The sequence below is a fragment of the Coenobita brevimanus genome, chromosome 87 (genome assembly GCF_032717465.1).
Source record: "Coenobita brevimanus isolate Jiangsu-jjx chromosome 87, ASM3271746v2, whole genome shotgun sequence".
NCBI lineage: Eukaryota > Metazoa > Arthropoda > Malacostraca > Decapoda > Coenobitidae > Coenobita > Coenobita brevimanus.
Genome location: NC_137040.1, coordinates 9,770,961 through 9,784,848, shown reverse-complemented (window position 1 = coordinate 9,784,848; position 13,888 = coordinate 9,770,961). Strand labels below are relative to the sequence as shown.

At 43.9% G+C, this 13,888-nt stretch overlaps 1 protein-coding gene across 1 annotated transcript in view; it reads left to right on the top strand.

Moving 5' to 3' along the window:
- LOC145410993 (uncharacterized) overlaps positions 1-13,888 on the top strand; it is a 406,180-nt gene that overhangs the window by 167,333 nt on the left and 224,959 nt on the right. Inside the window, exon 2 of the mRNA XM_080281052.1 lies at positions 1,924-2,193. Within this exon, the coding sequence (XP_080137178.1) occupies positions 1,924-2,193 (270 nt within the window). The remainder of the gene's footprint in view (positions 1-1,923; positions 2,194-13,888) is intronic.

Sequence of the window (13,888 nt, the reverse complement as noted above, 5' to 3'; positions counted from 1 at the left end):
AGCACTGAGGCTGCTCTGTAGAATTGTCTGGCGTTAACGGCAGTAGAATACTAGAGCTGTTCTGACCATGAGAGGGTTAACAGTGACAGTATGAACTCCCTCAGGCTCCTGTGACATACTCTTATATAAATAAAATCGTCTGATATTTGCTACAGAAATAAAATACTAAGGAGGCACGACCGAGAGATTAACTCCTTCTCACTGCGATTGCGTTTTTTTTTTTTGACTTTTTTTTTATTATAGGATATATTTTTTGAACTAGTAGGGTTACATATAGACTTCATTAACTCTTTCGCCAACAGAGATCCTTCGTAAGTTGAGTAAAATCGTCTGGAGGTGGGAAGAATAACATGAAAACAAGGCGATGGTGTTAAATAAAGAGCGGAGAAGGTAAGACGTAAGGAATGAAGGAGAGCAGGGTTGGAAGGGATCCATGCCTTTGTTCCTTGGTCCGTATATATCCCACACCACCTCCCCCACCATACGCCTTTCACACCCTGTCTCACTTGCCTTCAGTACTTCACTTAATCTCAGTCTTCCTGTTCTTATATTCTTTGCCTTCTCCTTCATTAGTTCACCTCTTCCCGTCTTATCCCCTGGTTTTCTCGCTCCTTCCCATATTTTCTTCTCATGCCCTCTTTCTTTCATTTCTTCATCTCCCCTTCACTTACTGTATACCCTTGACCCCATCTCTCGCCATTCCTCAGTACCCCATCTCATATATTTTTCTGTTACTGTGCTTCTGTGATCTCTACGCTCGAATATCCCATTCCACATTGCTCAGTATACTTTTGATTCCGCGCCTCATGCGTCCTTTATAGAGCATAATTACTTCACGTCTTTCTCTCCACTTTATTTCCCCCTCTTTCTCTCTACTTTTATCTTCCCTCTTTCTCTCTACTTTATCTTCCTCTCTTTGAATCGCTTACCTCCCCCCACCCCCCCTTTTTTCCCCTTTGTTCCTTGGTCTGTGCACAGTATAGTCCATAACTCTTTGGTCTCTCTCTATATTTTTTTTTCCGCCTCATACGTCACGTTCTTTCCATAGAGTGTACGGGACTTCACATAGTTCGTTCTCATTTTTCATCGTCGTTTGTTTACTCTCTTCCTTTCCTTTTCGCTCTTCGCCTCTCCACTTTTGCGTTCCCTCTAGTTTTCTCACCTTTCCTCTTCCCTGAAAAGGTGAAGGTCAGGTACTTTGCGCATTGGTTCGAATCCCAAAGCGGTGGTGTCAGGATGGGTCGGTCATGTATTGGTAATAAGGGACAAAGCAGCCAACATAATTATGTGTCCTGGACCAAACCTGGCCTCTCGTATTTACACCTCGGAGTGGATGGTATGGAACTAACCAAGACATTTAGGACTGACTCTTGACGCTTACAGGCACCATACAGTCGGAATGAAAAGTGGTGTTGGAGAATCAAGGCTGGAGGAGGTACAGTCGGCATCAAAAGTCCTATATGAGAGTCAGTGGCTGTGGAAGTTATATACCTCTGTTTCTGTTGATACTTGTAATAGTTTCTGACCCAGACTGCACCTCCGTCTGACACGGTTGTTGCCCCCGACTGTACAGTACATCCATCTGACACAACTTTTGACCCAACTGTCCCAGTTTTGTAGTTAAGAAACATGTAACCATTTTGTGATGTGCAGAAGTGTGCAGGCAGGAGTTTGACACAGCGAAGAAGGAAGTGTTGTGGGATTTGAAGCGGTAATATGTAACGTATGTGTTGAGAAGTATATAGGGCGTACAGCAATAATATGTAACGTGTTATGTGTTTTGTATTTTACAGGAGTGCTCGGGGAGGAGTTTTATGCAACGAAGAAGGAGGTGTTGTGTGATAGGAAGCACACTTTTGTGATGCGAAGTATTCATAATAACCTTTAATTCTGTGTTTTGACACTATGTTTTGTGTTTTTCAGGAGTGCGCGGGGAGGAGTTTGGCTCTGTGGCGGCGGGGGTGGGTGAAGGTGATGATGAAGTGGTAGTGCGATCAGCGTGCGCGTACTTCCGCGGGGATGTGGTACTGGAGCCCACCAATGATTACGATGCAGGCACGAGGGAGGAGGTGACGGTGGACGAGGAGGGACAGCAGGTGGTGAGGTGCACGCGGGAGGACTCCTGTTTCTCATCATGGACCTACCACACACACCCCGACACCAACGTCACCACCATCGCTTGGCTTGCTAGGGGTGAGTACCACACACACACACACACACACACACACACACACACACACACACACACACACACACACACACACACACACACACACACACACACACACACACACACACACACACACACACACACACACACACACACACACACACACACACACACACACACACACACACACACACACACACACACACACACACACACACAGGTGCTACGTAAACTGAGACACCAACGTCACTACCATTGTTTGGTTCGGTTGGGGTGAGTAATGCATACATATATTCGATATATATATATATATATATATATATATATATATATATATATATATATTAATTCATTCATTCATTCATTCATTATCCAATCCTACGTTGCTCCATTAGGAGCGTAGGAGCCCGGGGCTAGGCAAATTGACATTTAAGATGAGAGTGACCAGCCTCACTCATCCCTGAGTGGCATTACGTGAGCAATAAAGCCCAACCATCCCTCCCTTGGATATAAACCTTCAGCGGCTCAATCCGATTGGAGCTCCGTAATTACCCACTAAATCACCAGGCGCCAAAATTTGGTTATTTGGTTACCACCCAGCGTAGTAAATGGTTTCCTGGTGTACAGGAAACCATTTGGCTTGTCACTCAGTGTAGAGTCACCCACAGGCAGAAGGAAGAGGAAAGAATGGAGGAAAGAAAGACAGAAGAGGGAGTGTAAAGTCACCCGTAGGCAGAAGGATGAGGAAAGAATGAAGGAAAGAAAGACAGAAGAGGGAGTGTAAAGTCACCCGTAGGCAGAAGGATGAGGAAAGAATGAAGGAAAGAGAGACAGAAGAGGAAAGAAAGATGGAGGAGAGGAAAGGGCAGACACCCGAGAGCAGCACTACATCGAGTGAGTGGATGATGAGCGGCCCCCCCCCCACATATATATATATATATATATATATATATATATATATATATATATATATATATATATATATTAGCAGGAGGTCGTATAATCAGTGGCTTTAAAGATGTCTTAACACCTCGTCTTTAGTGATTTATAATGTCTGTTGCACTTCAGTATTTTCTTGCGTGTAATTAATGTTATTTTTTTTCCATTAATAACATAAAACTCAGCGGGAAGCAAAAATGAACTCATCAGAAAGAGGTGGAAGCAAGTCTTTTATGGTGGTGAGAAAACGACCTTTGTTTTTGTGGGTGTGTACACTCGATAAAAAAAAGTATCGGTGCACATTTTGGCCTGAAACAATTTGACGCCACGGACGATGGACTCTAGAAATGTTTGATGATTTTCCCCCTTGTTGTCAAACTTGCTTACATGTCATAGGTAGATTTCGTATGACAATTTATGGTTGGTATTGTTACTGGATGCATATTCAGCTGATAATGAATTAATTTTCCAAGTAGTTCACAAGCTATATTGATCATTTCAGATATCATCGTACCCTACCTGCGGGATACTTTTTTTTTTAATCGTGTGTACGTGGTTGAGTACAGCAACACGCCTAATTTCATGCACCCTGAGGCCCTTAATGCACCCTAGTTCGCTATCACTGGCCCAGACCTTCCCAGCCGTGGATGGTTACCGGGTTAAGTGACTGCTGTTACCAAGGAAGTTGTGTTGGTTGTACTGGTTTGACGAGACCCCAGTACAAGGACATCAGGGAGACACTAAGAGTACGGTAGTGGGCGTGTACCACTTGTATTAGTATTACATAATGCCTGTGTTGTAACTACCTGTGTAATATAGAACGTGTAGTGAGTGAACTGAGGGCAGTAGTTATCGTATTCACAAAGGAGCTTAAGTCACTTTCTTGAGCCAGTTTATGCCGTAAACACGTGTACATAGTTAATTATTATCATGATTCGTTTTAGTTTGTCGCAGAGGAGCGTGAGTTCGGTAGATAGGCTGGATGTTGTAAGTGCGTATATGTTGCAGAAGGGGTAATGGGTGTACTGGGGGCCCTGTTCATAAAGGGTCATAAGTCAGTATCCACCATAAATAAGTCTCCATAAAAGTTAATGCCATGAATCCTTTTGGTTTGTCGTACAGCACTGTGAGATTGTTTGATATACTGCTTTGTGTAAGTGGGAGTATGCTGCAGATGGTGCAGTACTTGTGGAGTAGATGTAGCAGCGGCCGTACTCATGAAGCATCTTAAGCCTATTTCTGTCATAAACAAGTGGGAATAGATATTATATCTGGTCGGATGGGAAAAACTAAATATCTGTATCCTCTTCAAACTTTAGATAATACTTTTTCAACCCCCAGACGATTTTATTCAGCGTAGGTAGGACTTGTATTGCTCGTTTAAGTTAGTGTGGTCCAGATTTTCGTCCTTTTGCTGCTTATTTCAGTACCTCAGTGGCAGAAAAAGATAATGCCACGACTCATTCTTTCTATATCTCATCCTTGTGACTGACAGTACGTCTTAGTGTTAATCTGTTGTTATAACGCAGCAGTCAAGAGGGAGAGCTGGTAAATTTAGGTCAGGTTCGAATGAAATGAGTATAGTGAAGGTTTGTGAGGACAAGACCAAACCACTCCAGTTCCCAGGTCTGAATAAATTTGTGTGGGCGTGTGAAGAATAAAATATGGTTGTGATGATGATGATTATTATTGTTGTTGTTGTTTTTGTAGTTACCTTTTATTCCTGTTCTCATCTTAAGTTATCTTTTTAATACCTGTTCTTGTCTTAGTTGTCTGTTCCTCCAAACAATTACACCAACATACAAACATAATGTTATTGAAAAGACCCAACAGGTTTAACCCGACGAGCTCACATCAGGTGTAAATAGAGACGAAACATAATGTGAATATGTACTGTCTGTCTGTCTGTCTCAGTCAGTCTATATCTTTCTGTGTATCTGTCTGTCTATCTGTGTCTGTTTATGTCCACATATAACTGTGCCTGTCTGTTTGTCTGCTTATATCTATCTGTCTGTATCTGTCTATCAGTCTATCTACGTAGGTCCGCTTATCTGTCTGTCTGTCTATCTATCTGTCTGTCTATCTTCCCGTTATTCCTAGCCTTTCCATGACTCTTGTATCGCTGTCTCCTACATTCATTTCCATATTCCTCTTGTCTCCCACATTCCTCTTGTCTCCATCCCTCCCTCTTTTTTCCTTTCCTCCCTTCTCCCTCCTCCATGATACCCGTTCCCCTCATTTTTCTCGTCACTTGCAATTTCTCACTTCATCTTTTTTCTCAGTCTTTCCTTCTGTTTTTTTTTTCTTTCATGTTTCCTTCTCTTCTCTCTCCTATCTTCCTCATTCTTCCTATCTGTTCTATTTCTCCCTTATCTCTCATTTATTCTTGTCTTTCTTTCTCCTCCATTCTTCTCCTGTCTTCCCCTTTCTTCCTGCTTCTTTCATTCCTACTTTGTCTTCTACCTGTTCAGTTCTTCTTGTCATTTTCTCGTCCATTCCTTCCATCTCCCCCATTCCTTTGCTTTCTTGCTTGCTTCTCACTTGCTTCATCCCTCTTCTCCCTCCTACACTGTCTCTTTCCTCCCACATCCCGCTCTTGCCTGACATTCATATTCTCAATTCCTGCGCCTTTTCTCCTCTGCCACATCTCTCTCCCACCTTCCTTCGTTTGCAGCATCCCGCTCTCTCTCTCTCTCTCTCTCTCTCTCTCTCTCTCTCTCGGATATAGTGGTCAAGTGGTAGACAAGCGAACTACTGACCGAAAGCACCCGAGATCGAACCCTAATTGAAACAGGGTACTAGTTATTGTTAGTTTATGTAGAGGTTTAAGAACAGGCTAGATAGATGTTCAATAGAGAAGGGTTAGGTATAGAAATTAACCAAATCCCAGGAGCTTTTTATATATCAACTGCATTTTTCCCTTGCCACTGTGATACCGTGCAACAGTATACTAAGATGGAATTTGCTTTTGGTTGCAGTACACTTGTTCTGAATATGTTTCCCATTGTTCTTTTTCATTAAACTCTGTCGGTTTTCCTGTGGTGAGAATTTTCGATTAGAGGACTTTGGCTGGGAGTCGGGTTTTGTTTCGTATTTTTGTCAGTATAGTAGGTGTTGTAGCAGTCTTCCTTAACCATTTATTTTGCAAGTTAACCATTAATATTCGCCTGTGTACTATTTGATACCGAAATAACTCACTGAGCCTATGAATAGTTGAGTTTTGTTAATTTTGCCATGTGACTATTTTGTTCATCTTGGAATAAACTTTTCGAACGGGAGGAGTGATTTATAAACCTTAATAAACTTTACGGTACTCATTTGGCCCCAACAAAAGTAGGTCTAAAGTACGTCACCCGTTTTCAGAGGGGAGAGGGGATACGAATGTGGGGTCGTCTTTGCATATGGGACGCTAATGTTCTCACATTTATCCCGTGTCGGTATCAGAAAGGCATAGATTATATACGGGAGACTATTGGGGTTTAGTATATCAGGTATATCGCCAAGGAAGAGATGCTGCAAGGCCACGTAAACCAACGAGAATACGGCCACAGGTACCGTATTTATTTTGGTATATTGTTAGTATACTTAAAATGGACCGCCTGGTTGGGTACAGTTCTCTCTCTCTCTCTCTGTCTTTCCCCGTAATCTCCGAGCGCATCTTGCCTTCTCCTGCCTCATTCCCTTCCCTCCACTTCCCACCTCTTTCAGCTTTACCATCTTTGTTCCCTCACCCTTCTCCCCTACCTCTTTGTTTCCTCTCCCCCTTCACCCCTGTCCTTCCATCTTTTTTCTACCTCCTTCGTTCCGCCCTTCGCCTTTCTCCTTCAGTCCCTTCTCTCACTTTCGTCTCCCCCTCCACCGTTTCCCCTCCTCCTTTCCTCTTCCCCCTTACATGCCGTCTCCACCCAGTCTTTCCCTTTCCTCGTTCTGTTCTTCCTCTCTTTTCCCCTCTACCCTCCTCCCACCTCCTTCCTCTTCTCCCGTATCCAATCTTTTTCCCACATTCCCCCGCCACCTTTCCCTCCCTTTTTTTTTTTTTTTTTTTTTTTTTTTTTTTTTTTTTTTGAGGAAGAAGAAACCAAAGGCAACGAGCCCGCAAAACTGTTCCTTCCAAGAGAAAAACAAAGTACAAGAGAGAGCCAAATTCAAGATCCATCCATTTCGAGATGCCTGGACACACTGCATTTGAAAGATTGGAGATCATAGGAAGCAGGAATTACAGACAGAGGGAGACAGGTCCAGAGTTGACCTGTTGCATAAATGAAGGACTGGGAGTAACGGTTAACTCTTGCATTTGAGAGTTGGACAGAAAAGGGGTGAGAGTTTGCTGCTAGACGGGTGCTACGCGCCCGTCGTAGAGGTGGAGGAATGCATGCAGACAGTTCAAAGGAACAGTGACCATTAAAGTAGCGATAGAAAAGAGATAAAAATGCAACAGTGCGGCGAGGAGACAGGTTGAAGGGAGTCAGTAAGAGGGGGAGAGTTAATGAGACGAAAAGCCTTTGACTCCACCCTATTGAGAAGAGCTGTATGTGGGGAGCCTCCCCACACATGAGAGTTGTACTCCACACAGGGGCGGATAAAACCCCTGTATCGAGTCAACAATTGTCCAGGGGTAAAGAAGGAACGGAGTCTGCTTAGCACACCCAATCTCTTGGAAGCAGATTTTACAAGAGATGTTATATGATCTTTCCGAGATCAGCGATCAATGATGATGCAGGATTAAGCTGAATATTATTAAACATTAGTGGGTATACCTGTGGAAGATTTTGTCAGGTTGACAGGTGCAAAAACTGAGTCTTTGATGCATTAAAAACAACCAGATTATTTTTACTCCAGTCAGAGATACGAGCAAGTCCAGACATTAGGTGTACCATAGCCTCATCCCCTGTTTGTTGAAGTAACTGCTGAGTTGGACGTTGTGGGAATCGAATGGAAAGGTGAAGGGTGGAGTCATCAGCGTATGAGTGGATAGGGTTATATGTACAGCTTAGAAGGTTATTGATGAATAAAAGGAAGAGAGTTGGTGATAGGAGAGAGCCCTGAGGAACACCACTGTTAATAGATCTAGGAGAAGAACGATGGCCGTCTACAACAGCGGCTATAGAATGACCAGAAAGGAAGCTAGAGATGAAGGCACAGATAGAAGGATAGAAAGCGTAAGAGAGCAGTTTGGAAATTAAAGATTTATGCCAGACTCGATCGAAAGACTTTGAGATGCCAAGTGCAATGGCAAAGCTTTCACCAAACTCCCGAAAGGAGGATGACCAGGAGTCTGAAAGGTAGGTGAGAAGATCGCCTGTGGAGCGTCCCTGACGGAACCCATACTGACGATCAGAAAGAAGGTTGTGATAGGAAAGATGCTTTAAAATTTTTCTATTAAGAATAGACTTGAAAACTTTTGAGATGCAGGATGTTAAAGCAATTGGACGATAGTTAGAGGGTTGGGAGTGGTCACCCTTCTTTGGGACTGGCTGAATGGGAGCAAACTTCCAGCAAGAAGGAAAGGTACAAGTTGATAGACAAAGACGAAAGAGTTTGCTTAGGCAGGGTGTAAGCACACAAGCACAGTTCTTGAGGACAACAGGAGGGACTCCATCAGGCCCATATGCCTTATTAGTATTGAGGCTTGTGATGGCAGAAAATACATCAGCTGAAGAAATTTTAATGTTAGCCATGAGGAAGTCAGAGGGGGGAAGTGATGGAGGAACAGCACCGGAATCGTCTAAGGTGGAATTGGATGAGAAGGTCTGCGAAGAGATCTGCTTTATCAGTAGAAGAAATAGCTACAGAGCCATCAGAGTTGAAAAGAGGACGGAAGGATGATGAGGTAAAGTCGCTTGAAAGATTCCTGGCAAGGTGCCGGAAGGAGCGGGAAGAATTCGAGTTGGAGAGTTGAGAGCACTCTACACGGATGAAATTATTTTTAGCAGAGCGAAGAACAGACTTTAGCACGATTCCGGGCAGAAACGTATAAAAGATGTGATTCAGGGGTGGGTTGGCTCCGGTACCTTTTATAGGCCCTCTCCTTGTTGCGGACAGCATTAGAACAAGCTCTTCGCCCCTTCTTCCTCTTCCTTCTTTATTTATCTTACCTTCTTCCCTCGTCCATCCTTTCCCTTCCGTGTCCCTTCTTTCCCTTTCATACCTCTTCTTTCCATTCCATCCCTCTCTCCTCCCCCCTCCCCCTCTTTCAGCTCCCCCCCTTCTCCCTCTCCCAACTTTCCCCATTCCCTCTCCCAACTCCTCCTTCCCCTCCCCTCCCCTCTCCCCACCCCCGCAGCGCACACAGAGGGCGGGCTCAACAGTGACCACTGTTGAGTTTCATCAATAGTTATCATTGAATTGCAACATCCGGGAGCACAGACCATCAGAGGATCGGTTCAACACACGCACATGGATCTACGTACACAGAGAAGGACGCGCTCGCGTACGGGCATACATACATACATACATGCTTGCATGCATACATGCATCCATAGACCTCAGTCACTCACCACTAACCCACACACTCAGTCAGTCACATACACACACATAAACTAATGCACACACATACACACACTTACGGGCGTATACATATATACATTGATACATATATACCGATAGATACATACGTGAACGCAAACACACACTCACATCATGTTTATGAACACATACCTGCACACACACACACACACACACACACACACACACACACACACACACACACACACACACACACACACACACACACACACACACACACACACACACACACACACACACACACACACACACACACACACACACACACACACACACACTCTCTCTCTCTCTCTCTCTCGTCAGCCTTTACACTTCCTCTTCAGTGTCCCGGTATTCTTGCCTTAGGTTTTTATTTTCCTGGTTTCAGTTTTTTTTTTTTTTTTCTGGATCTAGAATAAATAAACGACGAAGGATAGAAAGTAAAACGAAAGAAAGAAGAGGAGGATGGATGGAAGGACAGATGGATGAAGGGATGAACAGGAAGAAGAAAGGAAGGGTGGATGGATATAAGAAAAAAGAACACAGAAGGGGTGGATGGATGAAACGAACATTAAGTAGATGGAGATGGATGGATAGATAGATAAAACTGAACGGAGGCCAAATGTTACAGAACAGTACGACATAGTGTGAAACAAAGCAGGTCTATCATATATATATATTTTTTTTTTATTCAGAGGTAAGGATGACCAGGTGGGTTGATAGGAAGGAAAACAGATAAATAGGAAGAAATTTTGGATGGATGGAAGGAAGGAAGGAATTAATAGGTAAAAGGAAGAGAGAAAGAGACTACAGAAGATATCTAGTAAGCAAGGAAGATGGGATGGATGGAAGAAAGAAAAAATCTGAAGGAAGAATAGAAGTGAAGGAATCAAGGAAAAGGGCATTGAATGAAGAGTAGTTAGCAAAGATGGGATAATGATAAGATAAAGAAGGAGAGAAGAATGGGAAGTGAAGGAATCAAGGAAGAGAGTCGTGAAGGAAGGAGTTAATGACTGGTGATGTAATGGTAAGGTAAAATAGAGAATAAAGAGAAGTGAAGGAATGAAGGAAGAGTGCAGTGACTTAAGGATTAGGGGGAGGTGGAAAGAAGCAGCAGCGGTGAAGGAATGAAGGAAAAGATTAGTCACTGTAGAATTAGTAGCAGATGAGTTGGTGCTAAGATTAAGAAGGGAGGAATAAAGAGAAGTGGGAGGAATAAAGGAAGAGAGTAGTGACAAAAATTAGGAGGTGGGTTAGATGTCAGCTGAGAGAAGAAAGAAAAGTGAAGGAAAAAAGGAAGGGAATACTGAAGGAAGGAGTTGACAGCAGGTGGGATGGTAAGATAAAGGAGGAGAAAATAGAGAAATGAAGGAAGAGAGTTGTGACTAAGACTTAGGAGATGATGGAAAAAGAAGGACAAGTGAAGGACTGAAGGAAGAGAGTAGTGACGTAGGAATTAGGAGCAGGTGAGTTGGTGGTAAGAAAAAAGTTATATTTAATAACAAACAGGTGTCTGTGTTTATCACTAATATTTGCTAACCTAGCCGGTGTGTGAACAGTGATCCATTCCCTCCTACTTCATTTTTTCCATCTTCCCTCCCTCCCTCCGTTCTTTCCCTCTTTACTCTCTTCCTCCGTTCTTTCCTTCCATCCTTTTTCGATGATGTATGGTACGCAAGTGGATATATCACAGGTGATCTCACCCGTCTTCCTTCTTTTTCTTCGTACGTTCATTCCTCCCAGGCTTTTCTTCCTTTCTTTCTTTTCTTTTCTTCCTTCCGTTTTTAATTTCAATGGTTTTGTGTCCCTCGCTACCCCCCTCCTGTCTTCTTCTCCTTCTCCTTCCATCCTCGATCTTTCTTTCCTTCTTTCCACTCTTTTCTACTTGTTCCCTTCCTTCAACTCTTACCTACTTGTTTCCTTCCTTCCTTCCACTCTTTCCCACTTGTTCCTTCCTTCCTTCCTTCCACTCTTTCCCACTTCTTTCTTCCTTCCTTCCTTCCATTCGTACCCACTTGTTCCTTCCTTCCTTCCACTCGTACCCACTTCTTCCTTCCTTCCTTCCTTCATTCATTCATTCATTCATTCCAACCCTTCTCTGTTCGTTCTTTTGTCTCTTCCTTCCTTTCTTTCTTCCATAATTGTCTCTTTCCGCATTGGCTAGGTGAAGGAAAGGAGAGAAGATATAATAATTAAGGGATGAAGGAGAAAAGCACCTATGGAAGTATGAGGAAGAGGTGAGGTGGTGGTGATAGGTGTGATATATTTAATAAGAAACAGGTGTGCGTGTTTATCGCCAATATTTGCAAGGCAACGCGGTGTATCGCTGGTGCTCCTTCCCTCCACATTTCCTTCCTTCCCTCCTCCCTTCCCTCCTCCCTTCTTTCCTTCCTTCCTTCCTTCCTTCCTTACCTACTTTCTTCCTTCCTTCCTTATATTTGCTTGTTTACTTATCTGCCTGCGTACCTCTTTCCTGTCTTCACATATTTCATCCTCTTAATCCTTGGCCTCTCCTCTTGTCTTTACCTTCCTTGTTCCGTCCTTCCTCCCTTCCTTCCCTCGCTCCCTTCTCTCACGCTCCTTCCTTCCTTTCCAAAACCTCACGTTCGTTTCTGTTCTTGCTTCCCTCCCTTGAGTCGTTTCGTTCGTTCATCTTTCCTTCCTTCTTTCTTCCGTCCATCTTTCTTTCCCTCCTTCCTTCCATGCTTTCTATCTTTTCCGTTTTATTCCTTTCATTATTGCTTTCGTCCACCTATTTCCTCGCTCCGCCTCTCACTCCTTTCGTCGCCCGTTTTCGTCCTTCCGTTTCTTGCTTTTTCTTCTTTTCGATCTTGTCTTCCCTCGATCCGTGCTCCCCCTTTTCCCACTACACCCCTTCTTCCTCCCCCCCTTCTCACACTCCGTCTTCCTCTCCCCTCACTCTACCCCTTAGTCCTCTCCCCTCACTCGACCCCTTAGTCCTCTCCCCTCACCCTACCACTTTGTCCTCTCCCCTCTCCCGCTCCCCTTCTTCATTCTCAACTCTTAATTTTCCCAACTCCTGTCCTCTCTTCCTTTTTCCTTTCTTCCCCCGTACCCTCTCCCTGTCCACCTCCGTTGTTCTCTATTGGTGTCGGTATTCTTTTCCATCCCATCATCGCCTTCTTTCTCCCTTATTCCTTTCCCTTATCTCCTCATCCCTTCCCATCCATCTCCCTCCATCACTCATCCCTCAGCCATCCCTCAGTTCACAGTCACACCTCAGAGACCCCCCCTCCCCCTCCTTCTTACTCCTGCTTCTTCCTCCCCGTCCTCATTGCCCCACCTTTCCTGTCTCTTGCCTCTTTTGTCTCTTGCCCATCCCTTGCCTCCCCTTTTCCCAACCCTACCCTCCTTTATTCCTTTAACATTCCCGTAAATCATCTTTTTAATCGTCACATAACCTCATCCTCTGTTGGCTTCTGTAATCCTTCCCTCAATACTCTCATTACTATCCCTCAATACTGTCCTCTTTTTACTCCAGCCTGACCTAAAATTGCCATCTCTCTGTCTTGAATGCTGAGTTGCAGCGGTAGATTACCACTAGAATATGACTGATATTATTCACGTAGAAATGGTGTGGAAAGGATCCAGAGCCTTAGTATTTGTTTTTCTGTCATTGAGTTACGTAATATAAGCTGCAAAAGGACGAAAATCTGGGCCAAGTGTAAGATGAAAAGAGTGTAGTCACTTCTCACACCTTCGACCTTGCTAGGGTTCCCCGACCTCTCCTCCCCCCTTCACTCCTCTTCCCTGTATCCCTTTGTCCTTCCCCATTACCCTTTCTTTTCTCCCTTCTTTTTTTCGATGCCCCCTTCCCTTTTGTGCCTCGGGTCTTCTTTTTCCTTACCCCAATATTTTCACCTTTCCATCACCCATCCTCCCCCTCTCCTCTCCTTCCCCCTTTGAATCCATTCCCTTTCATTCCCTTCCTTATTCCCCTTCATTCCCTTCTTTATTTCCCTTCATTCCCTCCCTCATTCCCCTGCATTCCCTCCCTCATTCTCCTTCATTCCCTCCCTCATTCCCCTTCATTCTTTTCCATTCCGCTTCATTCACATTTTCCTCCATTCACCATAGCTCTTCCCCTTCCCCTCTTCAGTGCCTTCCTTCATTAATCACTCTCTACGCCGCCCAGTACGGTATTTAGGTATATACGGGCAGAAAATCGCATGGTTGAAGACGAGCGACATGAGGGAAGGTTAAACAGAATTGTGGATTAGATTAAAAGTAGGGTTGTTAACACCTTGGACCACT